The sequence below is a fragment of the Rana temporaria genome, chromosome 5 (assembly GCF_905171775.1).
Source record: "Rana temporaria chromosome 5, aRanTem1.1, whole genome shotgun sequence".
Classification (NCBI taxonomy): Eukaryota; Metazoa; Chordata; class Amphibia; order Anura; family Ranidae; genus Rana; species Rana temporaria.
The window spans coordinates 173,401,316-173,420,163 of record NC_053493.1 but is presented as its reverse complement, the minus strand read 5'-3'; the positions used below and the strand labels follow the sequence as shown (position 1 = coordinate 173,420,163).

Genomic DNA, 18,848 nt, shown 5'->3' with positions numbered 1-18,848 from the left:
ATCAAGATCAGGGATTGATGCCTGAACAGGCACCACAGCTTTCTATTGATCTGGCTGGTCAGATAATGCAGGCCAAGTACTATTCTAATACATCCTTGGGTGCAGCTTGACTTGCAGATTGAGCTAATTCAGTTGGCTTACTACTTTGAAGGCTACTTTGGATTTAAATGATGTATCCTAAACCTAAGGAAAAAATATATATATATATATATATATAAGTAGATTATGTCTGGAATTTATTAATGCGTATGACATGTCTATAATTTGTTAATGCAGACTTATAAAAGTGCCTTAAAGCGGAACTTTACCCATAACAACAAGTTAAAAAAAAAATATTTAGCAAGGAACATTCATTCCACATTAATAATTGTTACCAAAACTAGTGTGTGCTGTAAATTACCTCCAGCATTGCTTCTGTTTTTTACTTGCTGGAGGCTGGCATTTTGATGTTGTCCAGAGCCCCTGAACAGCAGTAAATCCTAAATTGGAATTCAACTCATTGATTTAATTGTTTCAAGAAACCGTTACATGTGCAGCACAGTGGCAGATGCTGATCAAACAGAAGCAGCTTCCTTGGCTGTAAAGGATAGAAGAGTTTAAGGCTGTCAGCAGATTAGCCTCAACAAACTCGACAGTGCCTAAAAATACCTAGAGAGAGCAATTGAGCATGTTCAGAGCAGGGTGAGACAAAAAGGGCCAGTCTATAGTGATCTAGCAGGACTTAATTTCCTTGCTAAAGTTCTACTTTAAAGGCAAAAACTGCAGCAAGAATAACAATGTTTCCGATAAAGTAGTGGAGATGTGTTTTTGCTGTTTATAATGTACTCTTCTATTTTGTTTAGCCATTTCCTGCAAAACGACATACCTGTACGTCGCTTTAAGGAAGTGGTTGTACCAGGGTGAAGCCAAGTACCGTACTTTGTCGCCATTCCACGAGTGTGCACAATTTTAAACCGTAACATGTTAGTATTTTTTTTTAATTTTTATTCAGTGAAGTGTATTTTTTTAAACATGCGTTTGAAAGACCGCTGCACAAATACTGTATGACATAAAATATTGCAACAACTGCCATTTTATTCTCCAGAGTCTTTGCTTAACCGGTTAAGACCCGGACCAATATGCAGGTTAAGGATCTTGCCCCTTTTTTGCGATTTGGCACTGTGTCGCTTTAACTGACAATTGTGCGGTGGTGTGACGTGGCTCCCGAACAAAATTTGCGTCCTTTTTTCCCCACAAATAGAGCTTTATTTTGGTGGTATTTGATCACCTCTGTGGTTTTTTATTTTTTGCGCTATAAACAAAAATAGAGCGACAATTTTGAAACAAATGCAATATTTTTAACTTTTTGCTATAATAAATATCCCCAAAAAAGATAAAAAAAAAAAAAAAAATATATATATATATATATATATATATATATATATATATATATATATATATTTTCCTCAGTTTAGGCTGATACATATTCTTCTACCTATTTTTGGTAAAAAAAAATCGCAATAAGTGTTTATCGATTGGTTTGCGCAAAATTTATAGCGTTTACAAAATAGGGAATAGTTTTATGGCATTTTTATTAATATTTTTTTTTTTTTTTACTACTAATGGTGGCGATCAGCATTTTTTTTCATGACTGCGACATATCGGACACCTTTGACACATTTTTGGGACCATTGTCATTTTCACAGTGAAAAGTGCTATAACAATGTACTGATTACTGTGAAAATGACAATAGCAGTGAAGGGGTTAACCACTAGGGGGCACTGTATGGGTTAAGTGTGACCTTGTGTGTTTACAACTGTAGGGGGGCGGAGCTGGACGTGTGACGATTGTAATTGTGTGATGAGACTTGCTATTAGTTATATACCTATTTTACATATGCTGGTTATTTAATGTATAGCATTGCAATAATGTGTGCCGTACATTATATTGTAAGTTATGGAATGCAAACAATGTTGGCCTCAATATTGTATACATTTTTTTTTCTACAGTATTTTTCTAAAAGAACTTGAAAAATATGAGCAGCTACCTGAAGATGTAGGACACTGCTTTGTGACATGGGTAATTATCCAAATGTGTTTTTTAACTGCCACATTCTATTTATTTTTTTAATTTTTTTAATTATTTTATTGAAATTTGAACCTGACTTTCTTGTTTGGGCAAGTTTGGACAAAAAGTTCATGTGTGTGAGATACTGTAGACACTTTTTCCTTCTAGAAATCTTGGTTAATAATCAGAAATGTTAAAAAAAAAACATTGTGCTGCGCTATAACATGAACATTTTCTTGTATGAATCGTTCCAGAAATGCGACTGTCTTATGGGTCAGCTATAGTTACTGTTAAAGAATGCACATATTGCATTTATACACTTTCTTTTAGAAATGCATTTCATGTATATGCTAATTTATTTTAAGTAGTTCAGATAAGTAATATTTATTCATATTACATCTCCCCTGTCATAGTACAATAATGCAGACAATGATACTGACAAAGAACCCTTCTCATCACAGGGGTAGATCCTACAGAGGTCACAATTGCGAACCCACCCCATGCTGCATGCTTGAATAGTGGGGTGGCATATGGGGCCGAGCTTCCTGAACCTCAGCCAAACTGTAAATCGGCAGTGCAGGAGCTCCGTCACACTGTGTTTACATTGAAATTGAAAGCAAGGGAGAGGTGCCTTGCACAGTGTGTGCTGTGCTCTCTGCCTCCCCCTTCAGTGCAGCACCTGTCAGGGAGAGTGAAGGTACAATGCTGCTGATTTTTAATAAGGCTATGAATGTATGTGTTTATATATGTGTCTGCGTGTGTATATATAATATGTGTGTGTGTGTGTGTGTGTCTGTGTGTATGTATTAATATATACACTATATTGGCAACAGTATTGCGACGCCTGCCTTTACACACACATGAAATTTAATGGCATCCTAGTCTTGGTCCATATGGTTCAATCAATATTGCGTTGGCCCACCCTTTGCAGCTATAACAACTTCAACTCTTCTGGGAAGGCTGTCTACAAGGAGTGTGTCTATGGGAATGTTTGACCATTCTTCCAAGTGCATTTGTGACGTCAGGCACTGATGTAGACGAGAAGGCCTGGCTCACAGTCTCTGCATTAATTCATCAGGTTGAGGGTGTTATATTGGGTCAAGACTGTGCAGGCCAGTCAAGTTCCTCTCCCCCAAACTTGCTCATCCATGTCTTTACGGACCTTGCTTTGTGTTCTGGTCCAAATCATTTGGTGGAAGGAAGAATATGGTGTGAGGAACCTTTAAGGAGTCAGCATATTGGACAATTTCATGTTCTCAACTTTGTGGGAACAGTTTAGAAATTGTCTCGTCCTGTTCCATCATGACTGCGCACCAGTGCACAACAAAGGTCAATAAAGACATGGATGAACAAGTTTGGGGTGAAGGAACTTGAATGACCTGACCTAAACCTGATGGAACACCTTTGGGATGAATAAAAGCAGAGACTGCGAGCCATGCCTTCTTGTTCAACATCAGTGCCTAACCTCACAAATGTGCATCTGGAAGAATGGTCAAACTTTCCCATAGACACTCTCCTCAACTTTGTGGACAGTCTTCTCAGAAGAGTTGAAGTGGTTATAGCTGCAAAGGGTAGGCTAATGCAATATTGAACCCTACGGACTAAAGCTAGATACACACTATACAATGTTCTGTCTTTTTTTTTTTCTTAAGATTTACAAAAAAACATATAATATGAGGTCAAACCTTAAGAGTTTCAATTTGTATGCAATCAGGCAGGCCCTTGCACTACATGGTTTTGGTACAGCTAAAGGAAATCGGACAACACAAAGTGTATAGTGTGTACGGGGTCTAAGAATGGGATGTTGTTAAACTGTATGTGTGTACACCAATACTTTTGGTATTGTATGTATGTGTGTGTATTAGTTTACATACCCGGCTGAATTTGATTTATTGGCCATTTTCCAGGAAATATGAATGATGACACAAAAATATTTTTCACTCATGGTTAGTGTTTGGCTGAAGTCTTTTTTTTTATTTTTTTATCAATCAACTGTTTTTACTATTTTTTAAATCATAATGGCAACAGAAATTACCCAAATGACCCTGATCAAAAGTTTTCATACTCCAGTTATTAATACTGTGGATTGCCCCCTTTAACATCAATGACAGCTTGAAGTTGTTTGTGGTATTTGTGGATGAGGCTCTTTATCTTTTAGATAGTAAACCTGCCCCTTCCTCTTGGCAAAAAGCACTGTTTTCTTGCACTGTTTTGTATGAACTGCACATTTTAGATCTTTCCAGAGTGGCTCAATGATATTGAGGTCAGGTTACTGAGATGGCTACTCCAGAACCTTTGCTTTATTCTGCTGTAGCTAATGACAGGTCGACTTGTCCTTGTGTTTTCGATCATTGTCATGTTGAAATGTCCAAGTACGTCCCATGCGCAGCTTCCTGGCCAATGAATGTAAATGTTCCTCCAGTATTTTTAGATAACATACTGCATTTGATACTGAAAGATTTTGGATTGCTAAATCCAAAAATCAAAGGTGGGACTTTAAATGAGACTGTGGCCATCCGGCACACAAGCCTCCATCCCTGGCAATATGCAAAAAAGGGGGACTAATGGGGACTAAGGGAAGGTTGGGACTTTAAATGAAACAAAACATAAAGTATTGGCACATATGGATACTTTGCAACGTATCCATATGTGCCAATAATAAACGGCTTATTTTAATTTACCTACTGATTCGTTATGCCCTTTATGTTTTGTTTCATTTAAAGTCCCAACCTTCCCCTAGTCCCCATTAGTCACCCTTTTTAACATACTGCATTTATCTTGCTGTCAATTTTTACCAAATTTTATGTGCCTTTGTAGCTCACACATCCCCAAAACATCAGCGATCCACCTCAATGTTTCACAGTAGGAATAGTGTACCTTTCATCATAAGCCTTGTTGACTCCTCTCCAAATGTAGAATTTATGGTTGTGGCCAAAAAGCTACATTTTGGTCTCATCACTCCAAATGACTGTGTGCCAGAAGGTTTGAGGCTTGTCTATGTGCTTGTTGGCATATTGTAAGCGGGATACTTTGTGACATTTGCGTAGTAATGGCTCAATTCTGGCGACTTGACCATGCAGCCCACCTTTCTTAAAGCGGAGATCCACCCTAAAGTGGAACTCCCGCTGATCGGAACCCTCCCCCCCTCTGGTGTCACATTTGACAGGTATCTGCACCCACTTCCGGCCACACAGTCTCGGGCAGACTGCGGGCATTACGTCACCTCCCGTTCTCCCCCACCCCCTGTTGTGTGCTGGGAACATTCGGCTCCCAGTACACAGCGGGAGCCAATCAGCAGGCGCAACACAACTCGCGCATGCACCGTAGGGAACCGGGCAGTGAAGCCCATATTCATTCACATAGGGTAGGGGGCCGGGATCTGGGGGCCCCCTTGTTAAAGGGTGCTCCCAGATTCTGATAAGCCCCCTGCCTGCAGACCCCGACAACCAACGGCCAGGGTTGTCGGCAAGGGGCCCTTGTCCTCATCAACATGAGGGCAAGGTGCTTTGGGGTGGGGGGGGCACAGGACTGGGTGATGGTTGCAAGGGTCTTACAGGAGTCCAGAAACTCATTGACCTTTTATACACACACTAATTACAAGCAAACAGATTACAGGTGAGGATGGTTAGCTTTAATGGCCTATCAAACCCCTTTGTGTCCACTTGTGTGTGTGTGTGTGTGTTACTGTATCAGGCCAAAATCACCAGGGTATGTGAACTTTTGATCAGGATAATTTGGGTAGTTGCTGTTGCAATTATGATTTAAAAAGAGTAACCACAGTTGATTAACCATGAGTGAAAAAAGTTTTGTGTTTTTCATATTCTCTGGAAAATGGTAAAAAAAATTATGCCAGGGTATGTAAACTTATGAGCACAACTGTATGTATGTGTTTATATATTGGAATGAAAGTCTATAATTGTTGTCATAGTTGTATCTTAAATGATAGAGACAGGATATTAACCAAAAATCCAGAAAAAACACATGATACACATGTTATAAATTGAGTTACAATTCAGTGAGTAAAATAAGTATTTGATCCCCAAGCAAAACATGACTTGGTACTTGGTGGAGAAACCCTTGTTGGCAAGCACAGAGGTAAGATGTTTTTTGTAGTTGGTTGCCAGGTTTGCACACATCTTAGGTGGGATTTCGGTCCACTCTTCTCTAAATCCTTAAAGGGTCACTAAAGTGGTCACTAATCAAGGAGGTGTGATTACTGTGTGTCTAAAACCCCTCAACACCAATCAGTTTCGTTTTACAAACGATCGCTGCCCTGTATTGGCTCTGTGTCTCTGTACATCACAGAAGCAGGAAACGGCATTCAAACACAAAACTGAAACTGTAGGTACATTATATGATTGATTTTTAATCATTTTTAAAAGGAATCGGTTAACTATTATGTCTCTATACCCTGTAAACAGTCATTTCAGCAAAAAAATAAAAAAAATTCCCTTACAACTCCTTTAAGGTTTATTGGCTGCCGCTTGGCAACTCGAAGCTTCAGCTCCCTCCAAAAAATTTCTATAGGATTTAAGTGGTTGTTAAGCCACTATCTCATCTTTATATCATCCCTTCTGTAGATAAAATGCTGCATCATAGTGCTTGTGCTTTATAAAAAAAAAAAATTATACCTGTTTTTACAGTGTCTTTCAGTGATCACATGACTCCAGGTTCTCAGCTCTCCCTGTGTGATATTTCCAGTGGGCAAGGCCAAGATTCCCCTGTTAACATCAGCCGGTGAGGAGAGGAGCAGAGAGGCTGGCGTCATGTGATTGCTGGAAGACGCTGTTAAAACAGGTAGAATTTTTTTTTTATTTTTTTTTATGTAAAGCATAGGCACTAGGATGCAGCTTTTTATGTGACAGAGGGAATGATATACAGATCAGTGAGTTTCTAAGCAGTAGGGAGAGGAGCAGATCAGCGATAGTGAGAGATGGCAGGGAGGGGGGAGGAGCAGGACAGAGGAGACACAGGGAGAGCCCCCCCCTCCGGAGTCACATTTGGCACCTTTCAGGGTGGAGGGGGGAGCAGATACCTGTCCAATACTGGTATTTGCTCCCACTTCTGGCAATAGATCGCCACAGAATCTGTGACCATCTATGCCATGTCCGGCCCCTCCTCCGCCACCCCCCGCTGTCTTCTGAGAGACACACAGGTCCCAGAAGACAGCAGGGACCAGTCAGGACGTGCAGCATGACTCGCGCATTCACAGTAGGGAACCAGGCTTCACTTTTTGATTCCCTTTACTGAAGATGCCGGCACTTTCACCCGGGAGCTGAGGGACGAGTCATCTTCGGGTGAGGACATCGCAGGCGTCCTGGACAGGTAAGTGTCCTTATAAAAGTCAGCAGCTGCAGTATTGGTAGCTGCTGACTTTTATTTGTATTTGTATTTTTTCGGTGGAACTCCGCTTTAAGGTCTGGGGACTGTCTAAGCCACTCCATGAATGCGCTGCTTCTTCAGTCGCTCTTTTGTTGCCTTGGTGGTATGTTTTTGGTCATTGACATGCTGGAAGACTCAAACACGACTCTTCTACAGTGTCATGGCTGAGGGGAGAAGGTTTTCATCCAAGATTTTACAATACATGGCCCCGTCCATTGGCCCCTCAATGCGGCAAAGTCGGCCTGTACCTTTTAGCAGAGCAACGGCCCCAACGCATAATGTTTCCACCTCCATGCTTGACTGTAGGGATAGTGTTCTTAGAGTCATAGTCAGCATTTTTCTTTCTCCAAACACGGTGAGTCAAGTTTAAAGGGGTGTAATGGTATTTTTTGTTTCCTAATTTGCTTCCTTTACCTTAGTGCAGTCCTCCTTCACTTACCTCATCCTTCGATTTTGCTTTTAAATGTCCTTATTTCTTCTGAGAAATCCTCACTTCCTGTTCTTTTGTCTGTAACTCCACACAGTAATACAAGGCTTTCTCCCTGGTGTAGAGTGTTGTGCTCGCCCCCTCCCTTGGAATACAGGAGAGTCAGGACGCCCACTAACACACAGCTCCTTTCTCTATATGCAACGTAGAGCGCGTCCTGACTCTCCTGTATTACAGGGCAGGGGTCGAACATGTCACTCCACACCAGGGAGAAAGCCTTGCATTACTGTGTGAAGTTAGAGACATTAGAACAGGAAGTGAGGATTTCTCAGAAGAAATAAGGACATTTAAAAGCAAAATCGAAGGATGAGGTAAGTGAAGCAGGACTGCACTAAGGTTAAGGAAGCTATTTAGGGGGAAAAAATGTACCTCTACAACCCCTTTAATGCCAAAGAGCTCAATTTTTTTTTTCCATCCAAACACAGTACTTTCTCTCAATCCTTCTCTGAATCATTTAGATGGGCCTGTACATGTGTTTTCCTGAGGAGGGCGACCTTGCGGGCTCTGCAGGATTGTAATCCATTGGGGCATTAACAAGCTCCTCCCGTGTAGTTCTGGGCTGATCCCTTACATTTCTCATGATTGTATTTCTTCCATTTGCAAATAATCGCTCCAACAGTTGTCCCCTACTTACCAAGCTTCTTTCTGATAATCTGGTAGCCCAATACAGCCTTGTGCAGGTCTACAATCTTGTCCCTGACGTCCTTTGTCAGCTTTTTGGTTTTGCCCATGATCGTGAGGTTTAAATGGAAGAGGAAGATTCTGTGGACAGGTGCCTTTTTTTTTTACACATAATGAGTTTTTGTTAGGAACACCTTCTACTGTAGCCAGTCTGTTTGATCCAGAATTATTGGTAGGGGATCAAATAATTATTTTACTCACTGAACTGAAATTTGATTTAGAACATTTGTATTGTGTGTTTTTTTTTTTTTTTTTTTTTCCCCAGGATTTTTGGTTGATATTCTGTCTCTATCTTTTAAAATATACATATGATAAAAATTATAGACCCTTCATTTCTTTGTAAGTGGGCAAAGATTTGCGGGGGATCAAATAATTATTTTCCCTACTATACAGAAAATGCTGTCATCCTAGGACAGGAAGTCTCTTAGATTAGGCATGGACTGCAGGTAAAATAAAGGAACACATAGCCAAAAAAAGGAAACTAAGCCATGTGATTTTTAATTTGGGGTTTTAAATGTTTTTTCTCTTATCTTCCATGAATGGACACAGCCTTTTCAAGTCTTGACAAGAGGGTTATGTTCCTGTTCATAGGCAAGGACTAAGCAGAACATGTTAGATATTTAAATACATGTTAGTTTAACATAGTTGGAACAGCCCCGCTCAGGGGGTGGTCCCTCCGGACATAACCCTCCTCCCTGCAGCATGCAGCCTCAGTTTTTTTTCTGCCTAGCAAAGGAGATGGAAGTGGCTCCCTTTGGGCCCAGCGCCCTGAATACATTTTTTGTTTTATTTTATTTTATTTTGAATTTTTCTTTATTTAAGATTTTTCTATCGACTGCCGACTGGGTGATAGGCTGCATATATAGATCCTTGTAGTCTCCTCAGTCTGGCCAGCGAGCGTGAGCACACCATTGCTAAGGGCTGGGTCTGCCACGACATACCCTATGACTCCTTGGGTGGCCGGTGGGCTTTTTGCTCCAGGGTCCACACATGACTGGGCTGTGGTATTGTCTCACTCACAGTGGACCGGGCCGACAGCTACTCCAACGCGGTCGTATGCCTGTCAGGAATGTGCCTGCGTGTCCTCGCATGGACAGGTAAGTGAAGTTCTTCCTGCCCCGGCGGGTCGGTATGGCTGGGCATTCCTGGAGTTAGGGGGTCCTTCTATCCTCCCTGTTCCCTGCTCTCTGCAATTTTTCCCTCTGCAGGCTACCGCTGCTTACCGGGGTGGACCATGCTCTGACTTAGACCCGGGCCTGGCTGCGGCACAGGACCCTGGTTCTGGGTTGTCAGAGGATGTGGACCAGGACCTTCCTTGTGAGGAAGACTCCTCCCTTGGGTCAGTACAGGACAGGGCACTTGTCAGTGTGCTTAGCAGTGCTGTAAGGGACTTCCTAAAGCTGGATAGTGCAGCTGAGGCATCCACTGTGAGGGTTCAGTCTTTTTTCGGTCCCACAAGTCGGACCACTCCTTGAAGGTTTTTTCTTGTGTGTCTTTTTTTGACAATCTCCTTGATAAGGAATGGGATAAGCCACAGAAGTCATTTGTGGTTTCTCAGCGCCTAGCGGTCCATTACCCTTTCTCCTCCAGTAGTTGACCCCCCGGTTTCCCGGTTAAATAAGGTGACCACTCTCCCTATAGAAGGGATCCCTGCCTTCAAGGACCATACTGATAGGAGGTCTGAGGCGCTGACCCGCTCCATGTTTACCATGTTGGGGCCTGCATTGCGGCCTATTGTGGCTGCTACCTTGGTGTCTCAGACACTCACTGAGTGGTTTTACACCAGACTGTGGAGGAGAACCAGCTCCCTCCCAAATTTATTAGACTGGCCGACCAGTTGGTCCAGGGCCTTTTATATGTCTGTGATGCTACATTGGATGCAGCCCCCTTGATATCCAGGGCCTCTGTTTCGGCAGTGGTTTTATGCCGCCTGATTTGGATGAAATGCTGGTCTGCTGACCAAGCATCCAAAAAAGCCCTAGCAGATTTACCCTTCAAAGGTGGGAGGCTTTTTGGTACCTCGCTGGATGACATCATTAAACATGTCACTGGAGGTAAGAGCACTCTCCTCTCTCAGTCTACCAAAGGGAAGGAGCCGTGCCGTAAGTCGGGTCCTTTGTTTCCCACTCAGAAGAGGTATTTTCGTCAGTCAGGGTCTGTGGGTTTACCCTCAACTGGGTGGTCCCGAAGAAGGACGGGGTCCGTCCAATCTTGGACCTCAAGGCCCTAAATGCCTTTGTGAGAGTACAGAAGTTATGCATGGAATCCATTTGCCGGGTGGTGGCTGCGCTCCATCCGGGGGACTTTCTGGCATCCTTGGACATCAAGGACGCATACTTGCATGTCCCAATTTGTGCAAGTCACCAGAGGTTTCTGCACCTTGCGATAGGGGAAGACCACTATCAGTTTGCGGCCCTTCCTTTTGGCCTGGCGGGAGCATTCCTTCTTGATTGACAGTCTTCTGGTGACCAGGGTACTTTACGACTGGGAGAAATACATTTTTGAAGCCGAGCACCAACCGCCATAGACTCCCATGTTAAACACCCAACTTTGCACGTCTGGGCTCCAGGAGACCCATGGAAGGCCGTCAATCGCTCCCCAAAGTAAGGCCAGTTTGGCAGCGGTTTAACATTGGAGTCTATGGGAAAACACACTCTGCCTTGGAGGCCATATCTCAGCGCCCTTCGATGCTACTGACCCAGGGATTGGCTCTGTCGGTACCGAAGACATGGGGCTACACCCCGGTCAAGAAAGCTAGTCTGTACCCCTTATGCTTCGGGAGATACAGGCGTGCAAAGTTGGGTGTTTAACATGGGAGTCTATGGCGGTCGGTGCTCGGCTTCAAAAATGTATTTCTCCCAGTCCTAAAGTACCCTGGTCACCAAACTCGGTACATGGGTAGAGGAAGAGTGGACCTACATGTATCGGCCTAAACTGAGAAAAAAAAATATGTTTTTTGTATATCTTTTTTGGGGGTATTTATTATAGCAAAAAGTAAACAATATTGTTTTTTTTATTTCAAAATTGTCGCTTTTTTTTGTTCATAGCGCAAAAAATAAAAACCGCAAAGGTGATCAAATACCACCAAAATAAAGCTCTATTTGTGGGGAAAAAAAGGAAGCCAAATTTGTTTGGGAGCCACATCGCATGACCGGGTAATTGTCAGTTAAAGCGACGCAGTGCCGAATCGCAAAAACTTGCCAGGTCCTTTACCTACATATTGGTCCAGGTCTTAAGTGGTTAAGGTTGCAACTCCTTCGTTGAGGCGCTTTGCTTGTTTGGGGTAAAGTGTATTGTTTTTTTACTGATACTGTTCCCACCCCTCTTTTTTTTTTTTTTTTGACACTGCTTGGGGACGTCCCACTTGTCAAAACTTTGAAGGCTGTGTCCGTCCATGGACGATAAGAGAAAATAGGATTTTTTGTACTCACCGTAAAATCATTTCTCTGTCGTCCATGGACGGACACAGCACCCACCCCTCCTTTTTTAGGTGTGTACTGTTTGTTACAAACTGAGACTGCATGCTGCGGGGAGGAGAGTTATGTCCGGAGGGACTGCCCCCTGGGCGGGGCTGTTCAACTTTGTTAAAGTAACATGTATTTAAATATCTAACATGTTCTGCCTAGTCCTCTCCTATGAACAGGAACATAACCCACTTGTTAAGACTTGAGAAGGCTGTGTCCGTCCATGGACGACAGAGAAAAGGATTTAACTGTGAGTACAAAAAATCCTATTTTTAATCTGGCTTTTGGGAAAGTACTGAATTGCAAAACACATGAGCTCTACCAGATGACAATAGTTTTGGCAGTTGATATTGTCAGATATTTATGGAGCCTGATTATTCCTAGACTCAGTAAATATGTAACATTTTAAATTCACCTTTAATAAGTGTTTTTTTTCATTTTAGGCCGATAAATTTCAGATGTATGTGTCTTATTGCAAAAATAAACCAGATTCCACCCAAGTGATCTTGGAACAATCAGGATCTTATTTTGATGTAAGTATTTGAATAAATAGTAATGAATCTTATAATGGTTTCTGTTAGCTAAATGTCTTCTTTTGTTGGAAATTAGAAGGGTGAGATTTTGAGAAGGGCTTACATTTTTGCAGAAAAATCTATGACTGTCTTTTAGATTATCAGATAAGCATACTTTTTTTTCTATTCCATGGATTTCACAGTGGATCCCAAACAATATGCATACAGAGTTGGTCCATTGTGGATGCTATCTCATCAGTTGTTCTCCTGGCTTTTACCCACTTTGAGAAAGAGTATTCTTGGGTTAGGCTGATTTTTTGGGTGGATTTATGTTCCACATTTTTGCTATTATTCCACAAACCCTACCAGATATATTGATACTAGTTGGATTAGTAACATTTTTTGTACAACTGTGTAGTCGATGTTTTAACAAATCGGTCCCGGTTTGTTAGAATTCATATTTCATTCTCTTCCATCATTCTGAATACCAGTTTCTCCTATGGTTGATTTTTTTTTTATGCTTCAATAATTTTTATTAAAGTTTCACAATACAAAATAGAAAGATCTCAGCATTTCCTTTTTCAGTATTAGACATAATTAGGGAATTGTACTTAGATTAATCTGTACCACTTGAGAATCCCACTTGTATTGCCCATATTATCCAATGTGGATTGAAACACAGTAGCAGCACAATAAACTATACATAGGCCCACTGTGTCTAGGACCCCAAGCTCATCTCCTATCCCAGCTGGGAATAGCCGGCTCCCTATCCAACTATCAGGGGAGCACAACTCATCCGTTTGTGCAGGCAGACCTCCAAAAAGCCCAAACTAACAATGGTCTGCTGAGTGTGAACAAGAAAGTTAACCAAAACTGTAACGTCCAAATCAAAACCCAATAGTAAGAACTTTTGAAAAAAAAGTTAGAAAAACAAAATGGGGGGTGAAACAAAGCAGAGAAGGGAGGGTTGGGGGGGAGCTTGGAGCAACGGCCTAGTGCCCATTTTGTGAGAATATATCTAAATTGCAAGAGTCCTGGGGGTCATTTGTGAGATATCTAATCCATGGATCCCATACTTTATGAAATAACTTAATTTTATCTTGCACTAGTGCTGTCAACCTTCCGTTTAACATAAGCCACGACAATTTACCTTTAAGCTGATCAAATAGCAGGGCAGCAGACCTCCAATTCCTGGCTATGGTTATTTTTGCTGAAATAAATATGAATGTAAGGAGCTGTCTTTGGAATTTGGAGGCTTCCACCACCCTGTCCCCCAGAAGTGCTTGGCTTGCCGATTTTGTCAAGTTTATTTGGGTATAGGTATATATAAAATTGTAGACCCTGATCCAGAATCTTCTGACCTTAGGGCACGTCCACCATATGTGGTAGGTGGTTCCAAATTGACTGCATTCTGTAAAACACTTAAAGGTCGCTCCATGTACAAAGGTGGCCATGTACCATATACCATCGCAATAAAACTTTATAGTTTGCCTCTATTATCAAGGTATTGATGAGCGATCGAGACGCTGTCTCCGATATTGTATGCCATTCCTCTAGGTCAAGGGTTTCCTGCAAATCCTTTTCCCATTGGATAATGTAGTTCAGAGAGTTTGTACATAATGGTATATTTGAGTATATATATAGCGTTCTGCAGGTGGCATTTGATATGTGTCCATCATAGACTGCTCGGATAGCATACCCTTACTGTCACAAAGGTTGGCTATGCGCATTAGGCCCTTATTGGTCCACCATTTAAACGCGAGAGGAGCGAGGCCCAGGGTGAACACTCTATTTTTCAATAGGTGCCAGTGGAGTATGGGGTGACTTGAATTTCTGGGTTCTTGAGAGCCTATCCCTTATCTCTAGCGAGAAGGATACAGTAGGACATAATATAATTGGTCTCTCTTTAATTGGGAGCCACATAATGTGAGATATTAGGTTTGGACGACAGGAATAAGATTCCATAGTCATCCATATTGCTTGTGGTAGCTGGGAGTGGAACCTAGAGAGTTGGGCCACCTAGGCTGCGTGGAAGTATTTCTTTAAATCAGGCAGACCAAGTCCCCCTTTCCGTTTTGGAGTATACATTGTACCTTTTGTTAACCCTAGGTCTCGTCCCCCAGAAAAACTGGAGGATTTTTCTTTAAAACATTTGGAGGTCATTTTGTGCCAATGTAACAGGTATAGTGCGAAATAAATATAATATCGTTGGTAGGACATTCATTTTTTATCGAGTTTAGTCTGCCAAACCACGATGGGGGATGAATCTGCCATTTAGCTAAATCCTCAGTCAACTGCTTAAAGAGGGCTGGGTAATTCCTCTTATATAGTGTCTGGATAGATGAGGTCAAATGTATACCTAGATATGGAAGAGCCTCAGGTTCCCACAGGAATTTGACTGTTAAAGGGTTTCCTGAGTGCTTGGTAGTAAGAGGTCCAGTGTCCTAGGTTTGCTATGGTTTATTTTTAGCCCAGAGATATCAGAGAATGGATGTAAGATTGCATATACAGGGAGTGCAGAATTATTAGGCAAGTTGTATTTTTGAGGATTAATTTTATTATTGAACAACAACCATGTTCTCAATGAACCCAAAAAACTCATTAATATCAAAGCTGAATATTTTTGGAAGTAGTTTTTAGTTTGTTTTTAGTTTTAGCTATTTTAGGGGGATATCTGTGTGTGCAGGTGACTATTACTGTGCATAATTATTAGGCAACTTAACACAAAAAAATATATACCCATTTCAATTATTTATTTTTACCAGTGAAACCAATATAACATCTCAACATTCACAAATATACATTTCTGACATTCAAAAACAAAAAAAACAAACAAATCGGTGACCAATATAGCCACCTTTCTTTGCAAGGACACTCAAAAGCCTGCCATCCATGGATTATGTCAGTGTTTTGATCTGTTCACCATCAACATTGCGTGCAGCAGCAACCACAGCCTCCCAGACACTGTTCAGAGAGGTGTACTGTTTTCCCTCCTTGTAAATCTCACATTTGATGATGGACCACAGGTTCTCAATGGGGTTCAGATCAGGTGAACAAGGAGGCCATGTCATTAGTTTTTCTTCTTGTATACCCTTTCTTGCCAGCCACGCTGTGGAGTACTTGGACGTGTGTGATGGAGCATTGTCCTGCATGAAAATCATGTTTTTCTTGAAGGATGCAGACTTCTTCCTGTACCACTGCTTGAAGAAGGTGTCTTCCAGAAACTGGCAGTAGGACTGGGAGTTGAGCTTGACTCCATCCTCAACCCGAAAAGGCCTCACAAGCTCATCTTTGATGATACCAGCCCAAACCAGTACTCCACCTCCACCTTGCTGGCGTCTGAGTCGGACTGGAGCTCTCTGCCCTTTACCAATCCAGCTACGGGCCCATCCATCTGGCCCATCAAGACTCACTCTCATTTCATCAGTCCATAAAACCTTAGAAAAATCAGTCTTGAGATATTTCTTGGCCCAGTCTTGATGTTTCAGCTTGTGTGTCTTGTTCAGTGGTGGTCGTCTTTCAGCCTTTCTTACCTTGGCCATGTCTCTTAGTATTGCACACCTTGTGCTTTTGGGCACTCCAGTGATGTTGCAGCTCTGAAATATGGCCAAACTGGTGGCAAGTGGAATCTTGGCAGCTGCACGCTTGACTTTTCTCAGTTCATGGGCAGTTATTTTGCGCCTTGGTTTTTCCACACGCTTCTTGCGACCCTGTTGACTATTATGAATGAAACGCTTGATTGTTCGATGATCACGCTTCAGAAGCTTTGCAATTTTAAGAGTGCTGCATCCCTCTGCAAGATATCTCACTATTTTTGACTTTTCTGAGCCTGTCAAGTCCTTCTTTTGACCCATTTTGCCAAAGGAAAGGAAGTTGACTAATAATTATGCACACCTGATATAGGGTGTTTGATGTCATTAGACCCCACACACCTTCTCATTACAGAGATGCACATCACCTAATATGCTTAATTGGTAGTAGGCTTTCGAGCCTATACAGCTTGGAGTAAGACAACATGCATAAAGAGGATGATGTGGTCAAAATACTAATTTGCCTAATAATTCTGCACTCCCTGTAAATTAGGGAGTGAAGTGATCAGTGATGTCAGGGTCAGCAGTAGATTGTCGGCAAAGAGCAAGCATGTATGTTCATAGTCACCACAGACGATCCCCCTGACATCCTGGCATGCACACAAGATAGTTAGAGGCTCTATCGCTAGAGCGAATAACAGCGGTGATAGCGGGCATCCCTGCCTAGTTCTCATGATAGCAAGGGGTTGGGAGGAGTACCCCCTGAGCATTATGAGGCAGAAGGTGTGTCATACAGCATCCGAAGGAGGGCCAGAAAGCGTTCACCAAATCCAAAAAGACGTAGTACGTCAAATAAATAATCCCAGGAGAGGGAATCAAATGCTTTCTGGATGTCCGAGCACAGCATACCCCTTCTAGGTCCCTTACAGCCCCAATCAGATTGGACCGCCGAGATTAGATTTATTATCCTATGGGTTTGATCTGATGCCTGTCCGGAACTAAACCAGCCTGGTCGGGGTGAATATAACATGGGAGAAATATGTTTAATCTTACCGCCAGTACTTTAGTTAAAATTTGTATTAATCAAGGAAATCGGGTGATAATTGGTGCAGTCCGGTTTCGGTATGACGTTTAGGAAAGCTGCATTTTCATGACCGGGGAGTTTATTACCCCGTCTCAGGTCATTAAAGTAAGTACATAGGCGGGGGGGAGTAAGAAGTTTTTGATATTTAATATAATAATGGCCAGGGAAGCCATCTGGCCCTGGTGCCTTAGAGGGATGGATAGTTTTTATGGCATTCTTAATCTCAGATTCTGAAAAATCTTCATTCATCAGGTCTGCATGGTCCTGGGTCAATTTGGGCTGTTGAATATCGCGGAAGAATGTTTCTGCTTTAGGTGGCTCAAATTTATTCGGTGGGCTATACAGTCTAGCATAAAATTTGTGAAATTCCTTGATAATCAGTTCAGGGTTTTGGGTGGGGTGACCGGTTGGTAATCTTAATTTAGGTAGAGTCAGCGCTTAAGGCCGGGGTACCAACTTCCTAGGTAACATTGTGGTTTGTTTATCTCCCATGGTGTAAAAAACCTATGCTTAGACCAACTTTCTTGTTTGGTCAGGCTGAGATTAAGTGCAAGTCTTGTGTCATCTATTTTATGCCTAAGGTCAATCTTGGGGGTTTCTATGTTTTTCCTCCATTAACACCTCTAGATTTGCCTCTAATTGCTTAATTGTAATTTGTTCCCGGGTCTGTTTTGCTCTGGCAGCTATTTGTAGTAATTTGCCCCGCATTGTAGCCTTGTGGACCGCCCAGTTAATTGCAGGGGATGTATCTGATGACTTATTAGTCCTAAAATACTGTATTTTTTTGCAATCTCTAAAGTATAGGGTCATTCAGTAAGCCAACATTGAGTCACCACAGGGAAGGGTTAGATTTAATCCAAAGTCCCTAAGGCCCCGTACACACGACCGGATCTAACCGCTGGGATTGATCCGCGGATCAGTTACAGCAGATAGATCCGGTCGTGTGTACGTCCCAGCGGACATTTCCCAGCGGATAAAAATCCGGCCGACAGATTCCCAGCGGATAAAAATTTCTTAGCATGCTAAGAAATCTATCCGCTTGAATCCAGTCCAGCGGACTGATCCGGTTGTCTGTACAGACTCACCGGATCAGTCCGTCCGCTCCCATCCCTCGCATGTGTTGTAATGATTCCACGCATGCGTGGAAGTATTTACCGTCAGGGTCGCGCACGTCGCCGCGTCATCGTCGCGGCGATGGCGCGGCCACGTCACCGCAGATGTTTTCCGCGGGGATTTCGATCTGATGGTGTGTACAGCCATCAGATCCAAATCCGCCAGAGGATTTATCCGATGGAAACGGTCCGATATCCTCTCGTGTGTACAAGGCCTTAGTGTAGAGTTTGATCGGGGAATGGTCAGTAAGGTTGATTTTTAAACCCATTACTGTACACACATCTGACCTACCTTTGCAAAGCTAAGTATCTGAACAATCATATTGTAAAGTTTACAGATGATACAGCAGTAGTTGTACTCCTCACTTGTTGTGATGAGCCCATGTGCAAGGCAAGAAGTGTAAAATCTATAAGTCTGGGACGTGGTCTGGACATGGGGGTGTGGAGACATGTTTTATGTAAGCTTTGGGCCTCCCCTACCTAACCTGACACAGCACCGGCATCCATCACCTAGCACACCAGTATGCTGACAACTAAATGGTACAGAACG

At 42.3% G+C, this 18,848-nt stretch overlaps 1 protein-coding gene across 6 annotated transcripts in view; it reads left to right on the top strand.

Annotated features, from left to right (window-relative positions):
- Window positions 1–18,848, top strand: part of TRIO (trio Rho guanine nucleotide exchange factor) — a 1,129,982-nt gene that overhangs the window by 579,389 nt on the left and 531,745 nt on the right. For all 6 annotated transcript variants that reach the window (XM_040353401.1, XM_040353397.1, XM_040353396.1 and 3 more), the window contains 2 exons: window positions 1,989–2,058; window positions 12,504–12,593. In XM_040353401.1, coding sequence (XP_040209335.1) covers window positions 1,989–2,058; window positions 12,504–12,593 — 160 coding nt within the window. The remainder of the gene's footprint in view (window positions 1–1,988; window positions 2,059–12,503; window positions 12,594–18,848) is intronic.